Here is a 23,054-nt window from a genome sequence, read left to right as displayed (position 1 = left end):
CTAAGTGTCGCTATGAATCTCCACTGTTTAGGGACAACTCTATATAAATGGCGAAAACGGAAATTTGCTTATCGGCGGCCCAACCAACAACAAAATGTATAGCTGTACTGTACTGTAATTTAAATTTCCTAGCAGATTGTATAATATACTTCCCTAATTCAACACATCAAATACTTCATAGTACCAGCCCAAATAATAATTTTCTGAAAAAATATTATCCCATATTTTTTGGCACAAACTACAGAGTAATCGAAATTTCCCTCGTTGCTCCACCTACACTATGCGTTTTGACAAGCTGTCAGAACTAGTCCAAAAATTAACATCTGATCAGCTGTCACACTTGCTTCGTGACATCTGCCGTGGGCAGACGCATTTCGTGTTTGTATCGACAGTGCGTTTTTAGTTTGAAGCTAATTTTCTTTTTGCCTATCCGCGTGGGTGTAATAAACCGTGTTTTCCTTCTGTTTTTGATAGTTTTGGCGGTGAATCGGTTCCTGCTTAAGGAAAAAGGTAAGTGCCTTAGTTTTATTTCTGCTTCTTCACGCAATCAATCTTGTAAGTAGAAATCTGCCCCTGTATCCTTTGGTGGTTTTTCCCCTGTAAACAGGCATTCTGGCATCTGTCAAGATAGGCCATGGAGGTTAGGGAGTGTGAACCCCCGGACAAGGGGAAAATAAATTTTGACCGGTCTGTTTCCCAAATGCCAACATCTCCTCAGGCAGCTGTAGGGCCACAGTTCAAAAGCCCAACTGAAATCGGTGGCTATGTCCTAACCAGGAAAGAGCGAAGGGCTTCGAGGAGCCTGTCAAGATCCCCAATCCAGTCTCCCACAATTAAACAACAAAAGGTTTCTGGATTTCTACCAGCCACGACTAAACTCCAAGCTTTCCCTGAGGTCACCCAATCTCAGGACCAAAGCAAGACCCTTTCACCAATGGAAAAACAAAAAATAGTTCCGATGGAGCAAACAGCCCCAGTGTACAGGTACAGTGAGAACACTCAATGCAAAACGTACACAGTATGTGTGGAGAGAAGCAACCCCATGACATACATAGATAAGGTTAACGGACAGGAAAGAATTGAGGGTTTCAAACCCCTCAATTTCCATAAACTTACGAGGCGTCTCAACCTCAAAGACCAGGTAGTTACGGTCAAGGAAGATGGGCCTACGAGGGTAAAAGTTTTTTGCAAATCAGCGTCCTGCGCGAACAATTTGGCATCCGACAATCGCTTGGTCACATTAGGGCTTAAAGCATTTATTTCCTTGAGAGATACCCATAGATTTGGGATTATTAAAGGCATCCCCACAGATTTCACAGAAGATGAAATACTTCAGGACATTAACTCCCCGATAAAAGTGGCGAAAGTTCAAAGGCTGAACTTCAGATCTAAGGAAAACAAAGATGTCTTCCTTCCATCTCGAACAGTCAAATTAACCTTCGTTGGCTGTGACATCCCCAAACATATTTCAATCGGTAGCGTGAGGGTTGAGGTTGATCATTATATAAACAGACCGAGGCAATGTTTTGCTTGTGGCAGATTGGGCCACATTGCCACTAACTGCAAAGCGAAAGTGAGTAGATGCTTAAATTGCAGTGGTCCAAAAGATCAGTGCGATGGCAACACATGTGGGAAAAAATGTGCTTTATGTGGTAAGACTGACCATGACGCCAGAGACAGGAAGTGCACCATCTGGGTCGAACACCTGGCGATTATCAAGACGGCAGCAATAAAAAATATCTCCATGAGGGAAGCCACTAAAGAAGTGAAAAATTATTACGACTCACTGGACTGCGATGTTGACTGTGACGTTGCCTTCCCTCCGCTGGAAAAAAGAGAAAATCAGAACAACTGGACAAGGAATCCTCAAGATGAGTTCAACAGAACCATCAGAGGGAGCAAAAAATTCAGTTCTGCTGTCAAATCAAATCTACGTCAGAACATCAGAGCACCCTTTCCCAAAGGTGACTATCAAGAACCACTTACACCAAATCAAACTGTTTTCGAACACCCAACGTACACGGTTGTATCTGAGTACCAGAAAATACTGTCACAAATCATCAAACTGATGAACAACATCTCTTCAAAGATACAAGATCCATCTTTGGCAGAAGACATGCAAAAAATAAAAAAACAGACTGATAAACTCAACATCACAAGCGACTTGACGTTCGTAGAAATTGCAAATGGTAAACATCCTACAATATAACATTCAAAGTCTAGCTAACAATAAGTCTGAAATTGAATACTTTGCGAATACTCATGGCTATGACATACTATCCCTACAAGAAATCTTCACTTTCAACTCGTCCCATCATTCTCGGTACCTAAAAGGTTTCAACCTTATGTACAAATTCAGAGAGGATGGCTATGGTGGAGTTGCCCTTGCATTTCGCAAAGGCATAAATGCCAGGCCAATAACCTATGATACCAACATGGACATCATTATTGCCAAGACCATGAACCTTACTCCAAACATCACCATTGCCTCCATATACATGCCCCCGCATACAACTACGGCCACTTTCAAAGTAGAACTGGACAAGCTACTTCAATTTCTGAGCAATACCCCAAACACCATAATAACGGGCGACCTAAATGCCAGGTCATTCATACTTGGCGACTCCATTGAGAATAGTAAAGGGAGGCACCTCTCAAACGCACTATGCAGATCTGACTTTAGACTACTCAACAACGGTTCACTAACCTTTGTGGACCAGGTAACAAACGGCAAAACAAGAGCATCTGCACCAGATGTCACCCTTACTAATTCCATTTCTATATCCTGGTCCTGGAACGCGCTGGCACAACCGATCTCCAAAAGCAAGCATAAACCTATAGCCATCCACAGTAACACCATTGTAATTCAACAGAAATACAAAATAGGCCTCCTACATCTAAAAACTGCCTTGCAGTCCATCCCTCCCACGGAGAATTTGAACGGTCTGACAGCAGAAATCCAAAGCAAAATTAAAGAGTCGACATTCAAAATCCGCAAGGGCTCCTCCCATAAACCATGGTGGAACAGTGGTCTGAAGACACTATTTGTAGAGAAAAGGCAAGCTCTGAGAGCCTACCACAGGGATGCCAACCACACCAACTTCATATCTTTCTCGGTTGCAAACAAAAATTGGTTACAAGCGGTGAAAGCGGCTAAGAAAAAAACCTGGGACGAGATTTGGGAAGAACTGAGTGTCGAAAAAGACACTAAGGTATTCTGGAAAAGCATAAAAAATTTTAAAAATTTTCAAGAGGAAGAATCCAGCAACCGGATTTGGGATTCTGAAAATGACCAGAAATACCTAGACTTTCTAAGCTCAAGCTACAACAAGCCAACTCCAAATAATATTACATCCAACTTACCGCCACCACTGCTGCAACAAAATTTTACTCCTGAGGAATTCGCTCTGGTCCTCAACAAACGGAAAAAGAACTCTGCACCGGGTATTGACCAAATTACGTACACCTACATTCAGTGGCTTAGCCCTCCTGTCAAATCTGCTCTGCTTACCTCCATTAATGAAACCTGGCAAAATTTAAACCCTCCACAGGAGTGGTCTGCTATTAAGATAGTTCCCATACCCAAAATAAATAAAGATCTGTCAGACATCAAAAATTTCAGACCCATATCTCTAATTAATGTTTTCGCCAAAATCCTCAACACACTTGTCAAAAACAGATTAAACCATTTCATTCTAGAGCACAAAATTCTCCCTCCCAACAGTCATGCCTATCAGAGCGGATCATCCACTGTGACATGTCTAAATGACATCCTTCTCGCAATCTCCATAGCCAAAGCAAACAAACTGCAGGCGCAAGCGGTAGTTCTTGATGTATCCAAAGCATATGAAAGTGTAGATCTAAAAACCCTTGAATCTAAAATGATCTTTCATAAAATACCAGCCGAAATCATTATCTGGATCTCACGGTTCCTGGCCAACAGGAATCTAATCCTAGGTGATGCGAAGGTGGGAATTTGCAATGGTATACCCCAAGGATGTGTCTTGAGCCCCACGCTTTTCAATATTTACACGGCCTCACTTCATAAGCCAGTCGACCCCAACATAGAAATCTATCAATATGCTGATGATTTTTTCATTTTAGCCACTGGCAAAACAATTATGGAAACTGAAGTCTCCATTAAAGCCCAAACAGTAGCCCTCATGGATGAATGCAAAAGCCTAAATCTTCACATAAATCCGGACAAATCAAAATTCATTACCCTTAAAAGAAATAGTAGTACACTACACCCCTTGAATCTTGGCAATATCAGCATACAGCAATTCAAAAAGATAACCTTCCTTGGCAAGACAATCAACTCATCTTTAATATTAAAAGACCAAACAATTGACACCATCTCTAAGGCTAAAAAAGCTGCTAGAGTCATCAATTTCTCTACTGGGCATTCTTGGGGCCTTCCTCCCGAAAATAGCATCAAATTGTTCAGAGTGCTAATACGACCCATCCTAGATTACGCCGCTGCCACATCTGTATTAGCACCCAAATACCTGAATAACAAAATCACCTCAATAACGGCCACAATCCTAAAAAGATGCCTAGGGCTTACCAAAACTGCTCCCCACCTGTCCACCTTCGCTCTGGCAAATGAACCGCCGCCCCATCTCAGAATAACAGTTTTAGCAACTAAGGAGCTTATAAGGCTCCATGCAAATCGACCTCATGTTTTTCGGAATGTCCAAGAGAGTGCAGATGCTAAAAATGGCCTCTCTGCAACTTACAAACGTTTCTCTCACCTCTTTGACCTCCTGAGAGCTGACATAAAATCAAGCCCTCCACATACCTTACAAGTGGTTATAAATCAGGCGTCAGGCAGAAACATTCCAAAAACGGCTTTAGCAAATGAGATCAACTCCTCCATATGCAACTACAAATCCAGGAATTTCGAAATATTTGCAACAGATGCCTCTGTCAGAGGAGGTGATGTAAGCATTGCAGTGGTCAATGATCATGCTGAAACGGTGGGTCAGCACAGGCTAAATCAAATCACAACATTATCAGCAGAACTCCAAGCGGTTTGGCTAGCCACTAAATACGCGTTGGATAAAGGCCATAAGAAAGTGGTCATAATTACTGACTCCCTACATGCGTGCCGGATCTTGGGCAAAGAGTCTACCACTCACTACATGGTAAACGAAATCCACAACAACATCAAATGCATGAACGGTGAAGAAGTAGTCATAATGTGGTGCCCGGCAAGGAGTGGCATCAAATTAAATGAAAGTGCACATCTGGCAGCTGCCGAAGGCCAGAACAGCGCCACGCTGATGAACTGTCACCTAGCACCCATTGATTTAAACCTTCTGGTTGCCAACCAAATAGCAGAGGAGTGGGACTCAAGCTATCAAAATGACATTCGCTCCAAAGGGAAATTCTTTGCAAAAATATTCCCCCATGTACCCATAAAACCTCCGAAAGACCTCTCCAAACAAAAGGTGTCGCGGATAAAAACTGCCAACAGAATCATGTCAGGTCACTCCTATAATAAACCATGGCTCAAAAAGATGAAAATCATAAGAAATGACAGTTGCAATACATGCAATGCGCAGGAAACCTTAGACCACATCCTCTTCAAATGCACTAAGTATATCCAAATCAGAAATAAATTTAACTGGGATAGATCCATCAACTCTGTTGAGCTCCTGCTTGCAGAGAACCTAAATAAACACCTAGTAGAAATTATCACCTTTCTTGAACAAGCAGAAGTAAAACTTTAGCACTTAAATAAAGCCTAGGTAAAAGCCTAAATTTTTACGGTTATAAGTCGAAAAATAAGCAAAATGAATCTTACTTCTTACTACTCAATCACGTTAACAAATCGAAAATTTACAAAGCAATATAAGGCCCAGTAGCCCATATTTTTCGTAGTCATGCTGGCAACATAGACAACAGTCTAGCCAACCGTGTCACGGAGTCATCGTAGGTGGTATCTGGTGGTATACATCGTTAGCCTGCCGGGACAACGTGGGACAAATCAAAAACACACACACACACACACACACTGATCAGCTGTCATTGTTGCGAAGTATTTTGCGGTAAATTTGTAGTGTTTATTTTTCCACGGTTTGTGAAACTTCTCTTTTCTTACACGAACATTCGTCGAGAAAATGTGGAATCGAATCCTCATAACTTTTGTGCTGTTCATTGTTGCTGGCGTCCAGGCCTCGTCTGATTCTTCCGGCATGGATTTCGGAGATGCGTGCGCCTTGATTTTGGGATTGGGCCTGGGAACTATCGGAATCTTGGCATGCCTTGGAAAATACGCGAGGAGTGTCTCAGCAGGACAATTCTAACACGTATAAATCAATGAGGATTTAATTGATATTCTTTACTTGTTCGTTATGTTTCTATCAACTGTTTTTAATTAGGTTAACTTCCGACATGTTATATGATTGTCCCCGATAAACATGAATTTTAAAAATTCGAAAAATTTTTCATTAATTTCCGAAAGATTGGCATGGGCAGGCAGAGTATGCTTGCCTTTTAATTGCATATCTGATCCTTTTAGAAAAACGGCAATGATTTTAGAATTGCTAGTAGATTTTGCCAATGAGAAACTCATGGCTGCACTATGTATGGACAATGTTTCACTTTCTTTTTACATATTTTATCCAGTCACCATAGTCCACGAATCAGGATGTCTCTTATGTTTTGTCCTATCACTAGTCTCCAGCAAAGTAGAGTCATTGAAAATGTCTTTTTTTTCATTTATAATTTTGCATTTTCACCGGAAACCGACCTATTTGTTGTCCAGTCCTAGTGAGTACCTAAGGCTCTACATAAGTGTTCTCCCTTTCAGTCTTTGGCCCGTTTCATCTCGATTAGTTTCGTTACGTGTCGGTTCGTCTATATAGAGTCAAAAGGTTTTCAAATTACGATCTAACGTGTCATGGTCATTAATTTATCTGCTTGCCTATATATTAATGACGTATTGATTATCAATGTTCGCTATCATCATCAGCGGTACAACAACCAGTATTCTGTCTAGCCTTGCCTCAGTAAGAAATTCCGAACATACCGCTGCTAGGAGTCCTAGCCTACCCCATCTTTTCATTTTAGGCACCGTCTAGAAATTCTTTTTTTTTTCTACCATAGATATTGCTTCTATAGACTTTCCGACCTGGCCATCATGACCCATATGGATTAGATTGTCCGCCCACTGCAGGCAGATTCCGTGCACAACCAAACGGTTACGATATCAGTCATAAACTTTCATTGCTCGCAGTTGGCCAATGCTGTTTAATGGTATTTACGTTTTACGTGCTGACGTTGCCACTGTGTACTTCGTTTTGTTTTCATTAATATGCAAGTCAGGACCACGGCAGCATGGGCTAGCTTTTGGATATCCTCAGCAATATGATATTACTATCATTGCTGCATTGAGTTATACATCCTTTCCTTTGCGTGGTACAGAAAATGCCTTGTTGCGGTACAGAAATGTCTTGTTGCCAACCTTGAGTATAAGTTTATGAATTTCCTGCGGTTACTCCCTTCACTTCTGGAATGTATGAACCATTCTTCTGTTCCGACTTCTCCCGCGGTTGCGGACAAATATATATGTTGTTGTGCTAATGATAATGTTCTTCAGGTGGCTACAAGGTTAGTTTTTGATAACAATAATAATAATCGTTGGCGCCATAACTTGAAATTTGTTAGAGCACTTCATTCAAGACCGTAACGGTACACTACGGGATTACAGTACCCTGTAGGAGGCAATCTGGTCAGCATTGCGCTCGCCCGACATTGAGTCGACTGGTATCTGAAATCACGATACAAATTCCACTGCTCTTTTGCTCTAACCACTCAGCTATTCGGACACTCACACTCACCCAACTGTTGGAGGGGTTTGAAGTGAACCCGTTATTCGAGTCCGAACTACCATGCCGACGAGGAGGCAATCCGAGCCTATATTGACCCGTTTTGATGTTTTGACATACTTCAAAGCTAAGAGGTGGCTACGTTCGATTGGAATATGATCAATTGTTCCAAAATGGTCTCATCTGAAAGAATTAGGCTGCCGAAACATCACCTTAAGACATGGTTGCAATTTAGCCCCTGATGGGTCGTAGTGTGTCAACCACGCCCACGTCCTATCGTTTGTGATTTGTTGAGATCTCATTCAGCTCCCTCCAAGACTTCTCGAGACGCTTGCATTCTTTCTCCACTATTCTGCGCCATGTGTTGCTGGGGTGGCCCAGTTGTCTGCTATCTTGAGATACTTACTGAGAAAAGTGATATTACAAAATAGTATCACAAACATCGCCTTCCATTACCAAAATCGTACATGTGATGCTATATCATCAAAATCACATATTACACTCGGTAGCTGTAGGTATGAATGAAGAAAATCTTTCATGCAAGAGAAGAAAAACGCAAAAGATCATATTCTTACATATATGAGAGTAACACATGCAAAAAACATGGAATGATGATTTTTGCTAACGAGCATCTCATTATCATTGAGAAATATATTTTCTATCACTTTGCTCGTTATTGCAAAGACTATCGATAGTTAAAAAGCTACCACATGAACCCAAAATCATTTTTTCACATCAAAGCCAGCCAAGAGAAGAGGGGAACATATGATAGCACTAACTGATTCGCAAGCGATAGTCGGCATTAGCACTGGAAAGCCGCTACTGTTATTTGTGTTGGGAAGAACAGTGTGATGTATCGAACGATACATTACAATATTATCTTGACTAACACTATGCAAACATTAATCGGCAGCCGCCATTCATTACCAAGCGGTAATATTTCGAACCAATTAGTAAATATTTCAAGCAAATAATCTGATCATCATCAACGGCGCCTTAGTAAGAAATTGAAGACAACTCGGTTTTGCACCGAGGGTCACCAATTCGATATCCCTGAAAGTTGTCTATCGTCCTAACCTACATCATCGCTCCATATAAGGCAGAGTAAGAAGACATTCTTTTTCTACCACAGATATTACCCTTATAGACTTTGGGCTAGATCATTCTCACCTATACGGATTAAGTGATCCGCCCATCGCAACTTATTCAGTCGGATTTTATCCATAACTAGACGGTCGTGATATCGCCTATAACTTTCGTCATTATATAAGCTAAGGAATCATCCATCCTCACGTAGGGGGACAAGAAATCTACTTTGGGACGCGACTGAAGTATCCCATCGGTACGCGTGATAAGTTGTGGCCCTTACATCAAATGCAAATTACACAAGGATAGATTTGAAACCCATAAATATTGGGAAAATCACGAAAAGTTGAGCTAAAGGACAGAATCTTAAGAAGGAAACAATCAAGAAATAATTGTTTGCCTTGTGGTCGACGAATGGAAAATCCACGACTGATCAGATTCTCATTCGCAACTTCTCTTGTCCTAGGCATTGATGCAGGCGATTTGGGACATCTGCTCCATATCTCTGCATCTCTAGGTCATATTTACGGGGATATCTCTAATAAAAACGAAATGTGGCATTAAAATCGCTTCGTGTCTCCGTCTGTACCCACCAAGGAAGCACTCCCTCACTACTCCTCTTGGTTCTTGTTATGGACACTGCCACAGGGACATCCAACGTCTAGTGCCCTATACACTGCTTTATATAGACGATGTTTTCCTAGCCTGCCATAGCAAAGCTGATCTCAAGCTACTTCTCCAAAAATGGAATGTTTGTCTCATGCAACTCGGTCTCGGATTGAATCTGAATTAAACATAATTTTTTGAAATAATAAAAACTTGTTGTTTCTTTTTCGTTGGTGTGAATGTTTATTCTTGCAAATACCGATATTTCGGGAACCACTTGTTCCCTTCATCAATGCTAACAACGAAAAAGAAACAACAAGTTTTTATTATTTCAAATAATTAATCGTTGGAAACACCGCATAATTTCACTCAGACATAATTTTTGTTGACCGATATCCATGCAGCTGGCACTACCACTCTCAGTGACAAAGATGATGCGTTGGACCAGTGGCGTAAGACGAAGTCGATGGGAAACGATCAAAAGGTCGAAATAACGGTGGCCTGATAGGCTGGAAGAAAAAAGCCTCTAATGCAAACGATATGAGCCTTACCGGGGGATAGTAGTGGAACGAGTCTGTAAGGTTAAGAAGGTTATACATGGTACTTTATTGTATGATTTTATTAAACGCAACAAATTCCATATACATACGTTTTCTAATATAATTCAAAAAGACTAAAAATGCTGAAAGGAAAACCCCAAAAATAATAGTATAAAATAAAAATAATGACACATCGAATACCACCTTAATCAAAAAGTTCCCGGAACTATCACAGCGATCTTCCTCACCTGATGTGTACGTGTTTTCGATTTTTTTACAATTTTAAGAACGCAATTGGAAACAAGCTTGTACTTAATTTTGCACGACGAAGACATGATTTCCATGGTTGAATCCGAATCAACATTTATCAGACAAGCCATTACTAGCGAAAAATATAACTTTATGAGTACGTCACGCAATCCAAACACCAAAGAACTTCTACCTTTTTTAGACAGCAGTCAGAATGGTAACCTAGCCCATAATTGAGTATGCACACTGCTACCGTAAAGTGCGATGAATCATCGATCTTATCTGCGGAGTAAATTAAGAGACTATTAACATTGTTAGATTCACTTATTACTAAGCAGCCTTCGCATATGTTCAGTGACCTACTCAGGTAGAAATAAAAAAAAATAATATGAAAAAAAATGTACAGGCAACATTTTTTTTCCTTCAATTTTATATTTTATTTGAATTTGTATTGTTTTTATAAATACTGGTTTGTACATATGAAGCAAATGAATCCATCTTGTTATTGGCACATGGGGTCCGAGCAGTTAGAGCATGAGAAATGAAAGAAATGTGAAGAAGCTATCAGCAATGATTATGCGACCGCTGTGACTACTGGACCAATGCATCATCATCATCATCATCAACGGCGCAACAACCGGTATCCGGTCTAGGCCTGCCTTAATACGGAACTCCAGACATCCCGGTTTTGCGCCGAGGTCCACCAATTCGATATCCCTAAAAGCTGTCTGGCGTCCTGGCCCACGCCATCGCTCCATCTTAGGCAGGGTCTGCCTCGTCTTCTTTTCCTACCATAGATATTGCCCTTATAGACTTTCCGGGTGGGATCATCTTCATCCATACGGATTAAGTGACCCGCCCACCGTAACCTATTGAGCCGGATTTTATCCACAACCGGACGGTCATGGTATCGCTCATAGATTTCGTCATTGTGTAGGCTACGGAATCGTCCATCCTCATGTAGGGGGCCAAAAATTCTTCGGAGGATTCTTCTCTCGAACGCGGCCAAGAGTTCGCAATTTTTCTTGCTAAGAACCCAAGTTTCCGAGGAATACATGAGGACTGGCAAGATCATAGTCTTGTACAGTAAGAGCTTTGACCCTATGGTGAGACGTTTCGAGCGGAACAGTCTTTGTAAGCTGAAGTAGGCTCTGTTGGCTGACAACAACCGTGCGCGGATTTCATCATCGTAGTTGTTATCGGTTGTGATTTTCGACCCTAGATAGGAGAAATTGTCAACGGTCTCAAAGTTGTATTCCCCTATCCTTATTCTTGTTCGTGCTTGTGTTTGACCAGTGCGGTTTGATGTTGTTGGTTGATTCGTCTTCGGTGCTGACGTTGCCACCATGTATTTTGTCTTGCCTTCATTGATGTGCAGCCCAAGATCTCGCGCCGCCTGCGCGATCTGGATGAAGACAGTTTGAACGTCTCGGGTGGTTCTTCCCATGATGTCGATATCGTCAGCATAGGCCAGTAGTTGGGTGGACTTGAAGAGGATCGTACCTCTTGCATTCACCTCAGCATCACGGATCACCTTCTCGAGGGCCAGGTTAAAGAGGACGCATGATAGCGCATCCCCTTGTCGTAGACCGTTGTTGATGTCAAATGGTCTTGAGAGTGATCCTGCTGCTTTTATCTGGCCTCGCACATTGGTCAGGGTCAGCCTAGTCAGTCTTATTAATTTCGTCGGGATACCGAATTCCCTCATGGCCGTGTACAGTTTTACCCTGGCTATGCTATCATAGGCGGCTTTAAAGTCGATGAACAGATGGTGCAACTGTTGTCCATATTCCAACAGTTTTTCCATCGCTTGCCGCAGAGAGAAAATCTGATCTGTTGCTGATTTGCCTGGAGTGAAGCCTCTTTGGTATGGGCCAATGATGTTCTGGGCGTATGGGGCTATCCGGCCTAGCAAGATAGTGGAGAATATCTTATAGATGGTACTCAGCAACGTGATACCTCTATAATTGCTGCACTGTGTGATATGACTGGACCAATGCATATTTAATTTTTTTATGTTCATGTCTGTCTATAATTTACCTCGCAAAGGATATTTGGTTTTAGAATCATCGCCCCCAAATACTGATTCTATACATTTCTAAAATGCACGGATATACCGCACCAAAGCAAGAAATCTCTTTTTATGCGAAACTATCGCAACCAAAATGCGAATGCTTCTAATTCAGAGCTAGCGCCAAACCGAAATATATTTAAAAAATGTCCTAATTATCCTTGTAAAGCAGATGTCCTTCTATTTTTTAAGGTTTTGTTTGCAAAACAAAATCTGTTCAATGTCTGTCTGTCTGTCACACGCACTTTTCTCGGAAACGGCTATATCGAGATTTGGTCAGAAGATGGGAACTGTCATTGACATCTTTCTACGTTGAGATTAAGGGAGGGGGGTCCTCATGTTGGGTATCAAATGAAAGGTCTTGATTAGTACTTTCCGATGCTGCATACCTGAAGCGTCGAGCTTCCAGTTTCCCGACTTGTTTATAGATTGAAAGCGAGTTAAATTTTAGGAAAAGTCAGGGAGCTTCAAGCCTTTAGCTTAATCCGAACTATATTAAAAATCCAATTAAAATCTCAAAAGGTCTGACTGGACCCATGTGCGGTTAAAAGCTGATGTTAGTGACGGTTATTGCATCTCTGTCTTGATTTCTATCCTAGGATCCTAAAACGGTGATAAACTTTACTGACACCTTGTCCCCTAGAGAAACTACTTGCTACTTGTGGTATCATTAAAAAGGCATCGGACATATGCATGAGGAAAGACAATGTGTCAAATGTAGCACTATTTGATTCATTATAATGGAGATTCTAAGACTAAAGTTTTTTAGTATGCAAGTCTTGGAGAGGATCTACATAAAACTCAGAGCTAAAAATGGAAACATTGATTGCTCTTAATCTTCAGGAAATATTTTCTACATACCACACTTATGCGCTTACAGTGCATTAGTAGGCAGTACAAAGACGAATACAAATTTCCATTACGAATCGTTATTCGAATCCGATGAAAAGCCTGACGCTAAACCAACTCAAACATCGTACCGTCGATCCAATAAGAATGGAACGCAACACCACTTTAGACTTAATTGGGCGGCATTTCGTGGGAGATCTCATCAGAATTGGCTTTCGTCTCTTTGGTACCGATGCAGCATAGGATCAGAAAATTAACTACGATTCAATCTCGGTGAAACATCGCAAAATTATACCATCGAATATGCGATCAAAGAATGATAGTAGACAATATACGTACAACTATCCTTGATTAACAGCCTGGGGATCGTAGCTCAGAGAGTGGCAATGAAGAGCCCGCATACTTCTAGCATAAAAGAGAAGTTCTTCTCTGAAATCTTACCATAAAGACCAAAAAATGTTGGTTCTTTCATGAACGGAATTCATATGAAAATACCAACTCGATAATACGTCCAATTACCAATCAGTAAATCAATGCTGTCAATAGACTCTCCATTTTAAGAAATAAGTCTTTCTCGTATTAAAATATTAATCAACTGCATTAACATATCAGTTGTGTTTTGTGTATTCTGAGAAGACAGGAAGAAGTGCTGATGTTGATTAAGCCACTTAATGACTTGAGAACAACTTTTACTGAACATTCCAAAGTAGAGACGACATACGACGGGGGACCCAAAAAACGAGAATTTCGTCATAACTTCTTTATTTCTCAATATTTTTGATCCAAATTTTGATCACCTTCAAAGTATTCGCCTTTGACTACAACGCACTTCTCGAAACGATTCTTTCATTGTTCAAAACATTTTTTAAATTCACTCATCGGGATGTTCTTTAAGCCTTCCAGCAATTTTTATTTCACCTCCTCCACAGTGGCAAAACGCTTTCCTTTCATATTCTTTTTGAATCTGGGGAACAAAAATAAGTCACAGGGTGCTAGATCCGGTGAGTATGGGAGGTGGACAGTCGGTGTCATGACGTTGTTGGTCAAAAATTGCTTCACGGAAAGCGCGGTGTGGGTCGTACAGTTTTTAAAAAACCGCGCAAATGGTATTGTTGTTGATACAGTCGAAAGGAAATTTTCCTAACATCCAAGTAAAGCAAAACTATCCCAAAAAACCTATATTCCTTCTCGACTCCTTCGCACAATTTAACTTTAAGACACTCTGCTTGCCAGATATCTTCAGTTAATAAGTTCCATTGTATAGCGTTGATCAAAAGCGTGGGACTTTTGAGTGACACTAGTAATCATCTTCATGTCCTGTTCCCATATAACAATGCAATGCTAACATTGGTATGAAACAACCTCAAATTAAGCAGGTGTTAAGTGATCTGCGTACTCATTTGTTTAAGATCAAGAAAATGAACTTAGTGCTGCTATTACTTCGACTGATATCAAGTTTGATGCTAGTCTCGGCAGAAATAGTGATATCCTCATATGCAAATTGCTTGATGTCCTTGATGTTCTGACCATGAATGCAGAAAGCAAGAGTGTGATGGTTCACTAGACTGAGAACCTTGGTTTTGTTGGCATTTATTGTTAGTCTGGTACTTCTTGTCTGTTTCTTTAAATCTAGAGTCATTTGACCTAGGTCTATGGAAAGGTGAGAAGGCAAGCAGATATGTATCATCGGCAAGTATTTTGGTGAACCTAGATGCGGTTCTCTGATAGGTCTAACCCTCGCCACTTTGCTTTTCAAACGGGTTTATTTTTACTTGTTTTTCCAAAAATTCCGACACTATAAAATAAGGATTAACAGTTATATCCTACAGAATACTTTCGTTAATTTTTTCTCAAATTTTTACAAATAGTATAAAAAATCTTTTCTGTTTCTTCCAGATCCATCGTTACCCAATAACAGTGTAAAGCAGTTCAGTTAGAATAATGTATAAAAAGTGTCGAGTTTAAAAATTACTATACGATGAATATTTTATTTAGACATACAATTTCCAACCCGTTTGCTAGATATAGTGCTTTATCATCTCATATAAATGTGTCGCGCAATTTCTCTTGTTTAACCATTGAACGGAGGAAAAATTTTCCAAATGAAAACATACACCACCATGTCCACATCAGTCGAAGAAATGCATCCTTCGATTCCGTAGTTGTAAAATTTTGGACGACATTGTCGAATAGTACACCAGTAGCCTACATGCAAGAGGGTCTAGTTCAAATTCATGATTTCACTGGCCTTCCGTGGTGGGCTTCAATAATTTTTTCTACTTTTTTATTTCGGACGGTAGTCACCTTGCCCTTGGCTGTTTATCAGGTGATATACTCTTAATTTCACTTTACTCACGATAAATTTCACCTGACATTGATTTCCTATAGAATAAAATCACTTCCCGATTGGAAAACTTAACGCTCGAAATGCCAGCGATTGTAGAGGAACTCAAGAAAGAAACGGCCTTCGCCATGAAAAAATACAATTGGACTCAACAACAAGCTCGACAAATTTATAATAGATCAGTAAGTAAGAGAAATAAATACAATTATTTGGAGGATGAATTATTAAAACTTCGTGTAAAAAGATGTTTTTAGCTGAGAACTAAAGGAATATACAGTGGGGGCAATCTTTAGATTTTTAAAAAATTTGATAATAATATTAATCGTCGTCTTAAAGCGTGTGGGCCTTGAAGCATACTGGGGCACATCATTCAAGACCGTAGCGGTGTATTACAGGACTATGGTACATTGTAAGAGATGGTCAGCATTTAAGACTAATTGATTTTTATTATACGCAATAGTGCGTTATACTTTTTATTTCAGTCCATTCATTCTTCGTAAAATACCTGCATCTTAGAATGTATTTGGCAATTGACTGAAGAGTTTCTTATTAAAAAAACAGTTTCGTACAAAATTACAAAAAAGTTCATAATTATTAGCCAAATTACACATTATTAAACTAAATAAGCTAAAATGGAACTAAAAAGAATTAACTCATCGATGTAATGAAAATTATGATGTATATTGCCGATTACTTTGCAATAAGAAAAGAGAAGTTTCCAAAATCCAAACGTCAGTAGCAAACTTCGAAATTAAGAGGAAGACCGGATTAACCCCCATTACTGATGAAAGGATTTTGTTTACTGACTTTTAAATAATTTTCTGAGATTTTCTCCTGCGTGATTGTCCTTATTCAATCGCAAACTCAGAATCACGGCTGCTTGGTTGATGGAGGATGTCCAACCAAAAAGCTAACGTCAGCAGAAATTTTTTTTTTGAGGTTTTGTGGGGCGAGGTGAAGCTTTTTCTACCGTTAGTGCAATTTAGAATTTTACCGATGGCTTTGGAGGAAGTTGTAGCAAAAACTCGGATGATTTATACACCGTGTGGTTTCTTCTTTAAATTTTTTGTTGGAATTTTGAAGGGGATATTCAATTTATTAACCATTACATATGATAAGTTTTTCATTGTTTCATCATCATCATAAACGGCGCAACAACCGGTATCCGGTCTAGGCCTGCCTTAATAAGGAACTCCAGACATCCCGAGGTCCACCAATTTGATATCCCTAAAAACTGTCTGGCATCCTGGCCTACGCCATCGCTCCATCTTACGCAAGGTCTGCCTCGTTTTCTTTTTCTACCATATTCCCCTTATAGACTTTCCGGGTAGGATCATCCGCATCCATACGGATTAAGTGACCCGCCCACCATAACCGTCATGGTATCGCTCATAGATATCGTTATTGTGTAGGCTACGGAATCGTCCATCCTCATGTAGGCGGCCAAAAATTCTTCGGAGGATTCTTCTCTCGAACGCGGCCAAGAGTTCTTGCTAAGAACCCAAGTTTCTGAGGAATACATGAGGACTGGCAGGATCATAGTCTACAGTAAGAGCTTTGACCCTATGGTGAGACGTTTCGAGCGGCACAGTTTTCATTGTTTATTTGCCATTATTCAGAAACAGCCATGCAAAATAGTTTATTTGATTGTTTTTTGTATGTGCTTTAAACTTTAGCTGAACTGGCACCGGGAGACGCTGTAATCACTTTGGTTTGGTGATTCAGTAGGCGAATGCTCCAAAGGCCTAATCAGGGCGATCAGACCCGAGTCTGCACGGGGACTCATCTGAAGTGGCAAATTGGTCACGAAACCTTACCAGGGGTATACTGGTACCATGGGAATCGGGAAAGCCCCTGAACTCATATACTTCGGGTGAACTCCTGTTGTATGTGAGGACAGCTCGGTTATTTGCGGTTGGCCCCCCTAGTGGGAGTTTCATGGTGGTTGTAGTTATGCTCAAGCGAGAAGAGACCTTCGGGCCTCGACGTGGTGTTGCGTATCAACACGGGTGCCGTACTTCATAGTTCGGTAGAGATTTAGGTAATTCTTGCATCCACCAGTATGAATGCTAAGCCATGTACTTGGTATAGACTGGTACCGTTGTTGCTTGTCTCAGCGGGGCTCTGATTGTGGTCACAAAATCAATCCGTGTCTGAAGAGGACAGTAGGATTAAGTCTCACGACAGGTGCCTACGTAAAACACCATGGGCTTCACTGTAAAGATTACTGACATTAACTGTACCGCTAATAATGTCAAATGTGAAACAGGCGCTATCTTTCTTAATGAAGCGGCCATTCAATTTAAAGGACCCATCCTGTATTCGAAAAGCGTAAATTGTTCGTAATAGACTAAAATCCGTCAAAGTGTAACTCATACTCTGGGTTCCAGACTAGGCAAGGATATTCAAGTATGTCTTATATGAAGATTTGTTGGCCTGAATATGTTGTGCACTTCTTGATAAAACTAAGTCGCTGATTAGCTGTGTAATAGCACTCTGTCATATTACAGATTAAAACGCGTGTTGATATCAAGAACTGCATCAGGGTCTTCAATATGATCATATCACCCTATTACTGCCATAACAAGGTAGTAAGAATTAGTTGTAATTATATTTTTACTGGAAAAGCTTATCACCTGCACCCTATTAATAGTGGGATTGCTCTGATTGCACTACTGCTCCAGAAATTGGAGTTTGGATTGAAGAAATGCTGCAACAAAATGAGTTTGGATGGTATGGTACAATCATAAAATACCGGCGATGAGTCAGAAATGAATGTTGTTACATACTTGATTCACATAGACGTCCACTTGAATATCGAGAATTCCGCACTCAGAGTGATTTACGTGAAAACCTCAGATTTCCCAAGCCCCCTTTGCCTGAAACCACGCACAGGTAACTCTAAATACCCTTTTGGATTACACACACTATTCGCGTAAATCCATATCACTGGATAGCTAGTGCTCGATAGAAACCCGTTCTATAATATCAATGGAAAGGTTTATTTCACACTTAATTGTACAACATTATGCACAACTAATTCTCGAACAACTGTTACAATGCGAAGCTTATTTATTTATAACCGGCGCGATCTGTTCTAACTCAAGACCTACACCTCCGGCAACCTCCAATGAATCTAATAGGTCCACCAAGTAATTGCTGCAAATACAAAGGGATTCATTTTCATTGAATGTTTGAAAAAATTGGTTAGCAATTTTCATAAATTTTGGCGACGGTGTTAAAAGCGCTCTTGCGGTTAGTTGGTTAGGCAAATTTTCTGTGAATTTCAAGTGAAACATACTGACTCTTCCTTATTCGAATCCTGCCAACTCCTTGAAAATGTTCTTCTTTATCTTTATCAACTAGGTATCGTGATTGAGATTCCCAAAAACCCTAGCTTTAGGAATTCAATTCAAAATTAATAATAATAATATCATAATAATCGTTGGCGCAACAATCCATGTTGGATCAGGGCCTTGAAGTGTGTTAGAGCACTTCATTCAAGACCGTAACGGTACACTAGGAGGCAATGTGGTCAGCATTGCGCTCGCCCGAGATTATTACCCTGATTTGGCTCAGGTACTCATTCACAGCTGAATCGACTGGTATCCGACGTCAAATCACGATACAAATTCCACTGCCACCAGTGAGATTTGAACCGCGACTTCCGTACGATAGCCTTCAAAATTAATATCGACTGTATATCGATTCTGCATAAATTTTGAACTCAAAAATGTAGGTTTAGTATCGACACTTATACTGGTAACGAAAGTTCCTGAATGGCAAATATATGGCCACTTCGTTTTGTATGATCTCTGAAATAAACAAAGAAGTGGATATATCATATAACTTAAAAATATCTGATAGCACAGCACACAGCAGGCTTTTGCTACTATCACTCGAGTACCTTTCATGGGTTTCGTTATATCGGTTAACATTTTCTTTGGACTTCCTTGCGCATATAATATGCCATCTTGGGGTTTAATCTGCCTCCAGGATTTGACTTTTGAAAGTATGGAACCAATCGTTGCTGATAAGATTTCCACATCCATCCATTCCATCTATTTTGAGTTTCTAAAGTCCGAACACTGGCAATTCTAGGTGCAATCATCACTGTTGTGTGCGAAAACATTTTAGCTTGTCACTAAACACTAGAGACCACGTATCTCCAAAGAAAACGGCGCAAAGGAGTGATGTTGAACAATCTAGACGACCAATACACCGAGAAATCAACCGCTCACTGAAACGATTACCCAATAAATACATTATCTCTCACGCTGTATGTCAAGTAACGCGGGTTTCAATTTGAAACAGTAAGCAATCCGTTGTTATGGTTGGATTTTAGTCACCTCTGACAATTACGATCTGTATGACCTGATTTTTGAAGAAATGTCGATCGTTGATACCACCGGGCCATAAGTCATACTAAATCGTTGTTTTTGTGACTGTAGTGGTACCTCCTGATATCCTTCAGGTTATTCATCAGCCTAAATACGGCAATTTTTTTTAAATAACGTATCCATTGCGCGAGTCTAAAACAAGTCAGAAACCGAAATCTGAACGCTTCACATATGAAAGGTTTTGCGTATTTCTTATATATGAATATTTGAGTAAACATTTGTTCCATTTGTACCTAGCACGTATAAGGTGTTGTTTTACACAAAACCTTAAGAAGGTCCAAATGAATCAACCTATAGTTAACGGTCCACGCTTCAGTTAGAGTTAATAGCAGACATGCAAAAGGACAGGGACATGCGGCCTACTTCTGCCCTGCAAATAGTGTGACTGAATACGGTTGACATGTGTTGTTTAGATACATATATAGCTTACAAACATGACGTCCGGTATAAATCAAACGAAAACCGCTTAGTTCAGGCCTGAACATGTCCCAGGTAGCATGTCATCAGTGGCCTCTGCCCTGCAGAAAACCGCACACTTGGGTGTTGCGCCCAAAAAGAGACGCTCGGAGACGAAAAAGTGAAATTTTTCCTATTTCTTTTCTGGTTCGTTATTAGTAAAAATTCGTCAGACTTAAGGGCGGGAAGAACTTTATTCAAGTTCAATATGGAATAGTCTGCTAATTTTCATAGTAAACAAAACGAGAAGTTTTTTTGGCTTCATATGAAAGTTTCTACTTGGCCGGGCAAATTTATCACTTTCTATACTAAAAACCTGCAAAATCAGCAAAAAATATAATATAAAAATACCATCCTCCATCATAAAATAACATAACAACATGCAAATAAATTATTCCTCTGAAAAATATTCGACATCTCTCGTCTATCTCTTTTAGTAACGTTGTCATGAGTTTGTTGTTGACTTCACTATTACAAATGCCATATTTATCTTCAAATTTTATTGAATTCCCATATCTCTCAAGGCCAAGCTGTTTTCTTAAAAATACTGGAAATCCCATTTATTGCGATAAGGCTTTCAAATATATAATTTTGTCATTTTAGTTATGCAAAATATTTACTAATTCTCATCCGTTGATTCCATTACAGCTCAAAAAACAATGGAACAATCTAATTGTACGTGATAATTGTCATCCAGCGAAAACTCTAATTGTCCTGTGGGGCCAGATCCCTTTATGGATTTTTCAGTCAGTGGCAATCAGAAACCTGGTGTATATGTTACCAGATCCCAATTTACTGCAAACAAAATTGATTTTTACCGAGCTCACAATAGGTGGATTCGGATGGATACCAAATCTTACGGAAGTAGATAGCTCGTATATTTTGCCAATTGTTCTAGGGCTAGTTAATCTAAGTATTATACAGGTACTATTCAGAGTTAATATTTTTAATAGAATTAATTGAATTGAGTTGAATTTTTGTTGTTAGATGCAATCTGCACTACGAACACGACCACCAACTCGCTTGCAAAGATACGTTACGAACGCATTTCGAGTTTTAAGTGTGGGAATGATTCCTATCGCTTCCAGTGTTCCATCTGTAAGTATACATTTTGCTAATTCTCAGAAAAATATAATAATTAATATTGTTTCCCATTTTAGTCATAAATTTTAATTAGCGATTATTCTATAACAAATAAATTCAGAAAAATCGTACGCGAACTGTTCAATTACTACAAATCATTTCCAACCACTCAATAATAATTCAATTTCAGGCTCTTTGTCTTTACTGGGTGTCATCGAGCGTGTATGGCTTGATACAAAATTTAATTTTAATTTCACCGCGGGTTAAACGACTCATTGGAATTCCCCTCACCAAATCAGAAATACAAAACCCATACGAACGCTTAACGGAGTCATTTAAAAAGCAAATTGGCTTAAGTGATTCAAACAGTAAAAGTGGATCGGCATCATAACGCAAACACACATATGTACATTTCCTAGCAAATGAATATTTGTAATATAATTTTTTTATTGTCGCTCTAGTCTAGAAAGAATAAATAACAAAATGGATGCTATAAGGTCATTGTTGTTATTTTATTGTTTGAACTTTTTGATTGTGCACTGATAAATTCCAAGAAAATTATTACGTACTGATTATAAGAGAATTGGTCATACTGTGAATCTGCAAATGGAAAACTATGAGGAAATGAAAAACTTCGTCAGGTTATGGAAACAATTCTGAAAGATTCTTTGACTGCAAAATATCTAAATATTTAGAAGCTAGAATATGGAATGATTTCGAACTACATAAATAGTTTTGTTGGTAGCCTTTAATTGAAATTTGGATGCGAAACACCCTTTTTCTGGAGAATGAAAAATTGATGTGATCTGAACACGTTAATCTGGAAAGACCGGCAACCCGAATTCGAATCATTTTTCTATTGTCCGGAATATTATTTTAATTTTCTTACTAAGCTATGGAGGACACCCTAGAGTTTGATAGTAGTTCGATAGTTTGGTACCACGGTTTTCATGCACAAATACAAGCTTCATGACCGTAACAGCATCTCATAACGAACTATTGATCACAATGCGATTAGAAGTACTATTGAACACTTCTTTCTGAATGCGCAAAATCTGTCTTCAACCTCAAACTTAATTTAGTAGCGTTTGCAGCATTGTTCTAGATAGTTTTGCTGAGAAGAACTTATGGAAGCATATAGAAACAAGCAAATATTGTTAGGAGGACGAAAAAACTCCTAATAAATTTTCGTTCACTCTGTAAGCAGCGTTACTCGTACTGATAGCGGCATCTGATTTTATATCGGGTGATGCATAACGAGTGTCTTCATTGATTATCAAGAATCTAAAAGTATACTATATTTTTCTTGCCTCTAACACTTCACTGCGTTTTCTGTGTTGAGAACAGCAAATGACAATGAGAGGTTTAAATATAAAGTCTTCGTTCTTATCAGTTCTTGTAAAGTGTAACTGATGCTTTTTGCTCCAAAATCTTCCCAAATTAAGAACTAAGTCGGCACGTAGATCAGATACCTACACGCAAATCGATTAAACGACGATACCTGAATTAAGTTAAGTTTTACATTGAGATGATCGA

The 23,054-nt window shown here is 39.6% G+C and overlaps 1 protein-coding gene across 9 annotated transcripts; it reads left to right on the top strand.

Moving 5' to 3' along the window:
- The first annotated feature begins 327 nt into the window (after positions 1 to 327).
- LOC119647982 (cytochrome c oxidase assembly protein COX18, mitochondrial) lies at positions 328 to 22,019 on the top strand. Of its 9 annotated transcripts, none has more exons than XM_038049357.1 (7): positions 328 to 510; positions 5,887 to 6,352; positions 15,132 to 15,561; positions 15,624 to 15,761; positions 21,084 to 21,359; positions 21,423 to 21,533; positions 21,709 to 22,019. In XM_038049357.1, the coding sequence occupies exons 3-7, from the start codon at positions 15,214 to 15,216 to the stop codon at positions 21,907 to 21,909; spliced, it is 1,074 nt and encodes a 357-aa protein (XP_037905285.1). In that variant the 5' UTR covers positions 328 to 510; positions 5,887 to 6,352; positions 15,132 to 15,213; the 3' UTR covers positions 21,910 to 22,019. The 9 variants fall into 9 exon arrangements, with proteins under 9 accessions (XP_037905285.1, XP_037905287.1, XP_037905286.1 ...); XM_038049359.1 differs by having other exon boundaries at positions 5,871 to 6,352; XM_038049358.1 differs by having other exon boundaries at positions 5,862 to 6,352.
- The last annotated feature ends 1,035 nt before the right edge of the window (positions 22,020 to 23,054 follow it).

This window comes from Hermetia illucens, chromosome 2, assembly GCF_905115235.1.
Source record: "Hermetia illucens chromosome 2, iHerIll2.2.curated.20191125, whole genome shotgun sequence".
NCBI classification, from domain to species: Eukaryota; Metazoa; Arthropoda; class Insecta; order Diptera; family Stratiomyidae; genus Hermetia; species Hermetia illucens.
This window is presented reverse-complemented; position numbering and strand designations above follow the sequence as displayed.

Excerpts from the sequence above, each read along its gene's own strand:
- LOC119647982 (XM_038049364.1), top strand. The coding sequence starts at position 15,214 with ATGAATATTTTATTTAGACATACAATTTCCAACCCGTTTGCTAGATAT. Across the intron at positions 15,562-15,623 it reads TGCCCTTGGCTGTTTATCAG|AATAAAATCACTTCCCGATT; the intron begins GTGATATACTCT and ends GATTTCCTATAG. Across the intron at positions 15,762-21,083 it reads GACAAATTTATAATAGATCA|CTCAAAAAACAATGGAACAA; the intron begins GTAAGTAAGAGA and ends ATTCCATTACAG.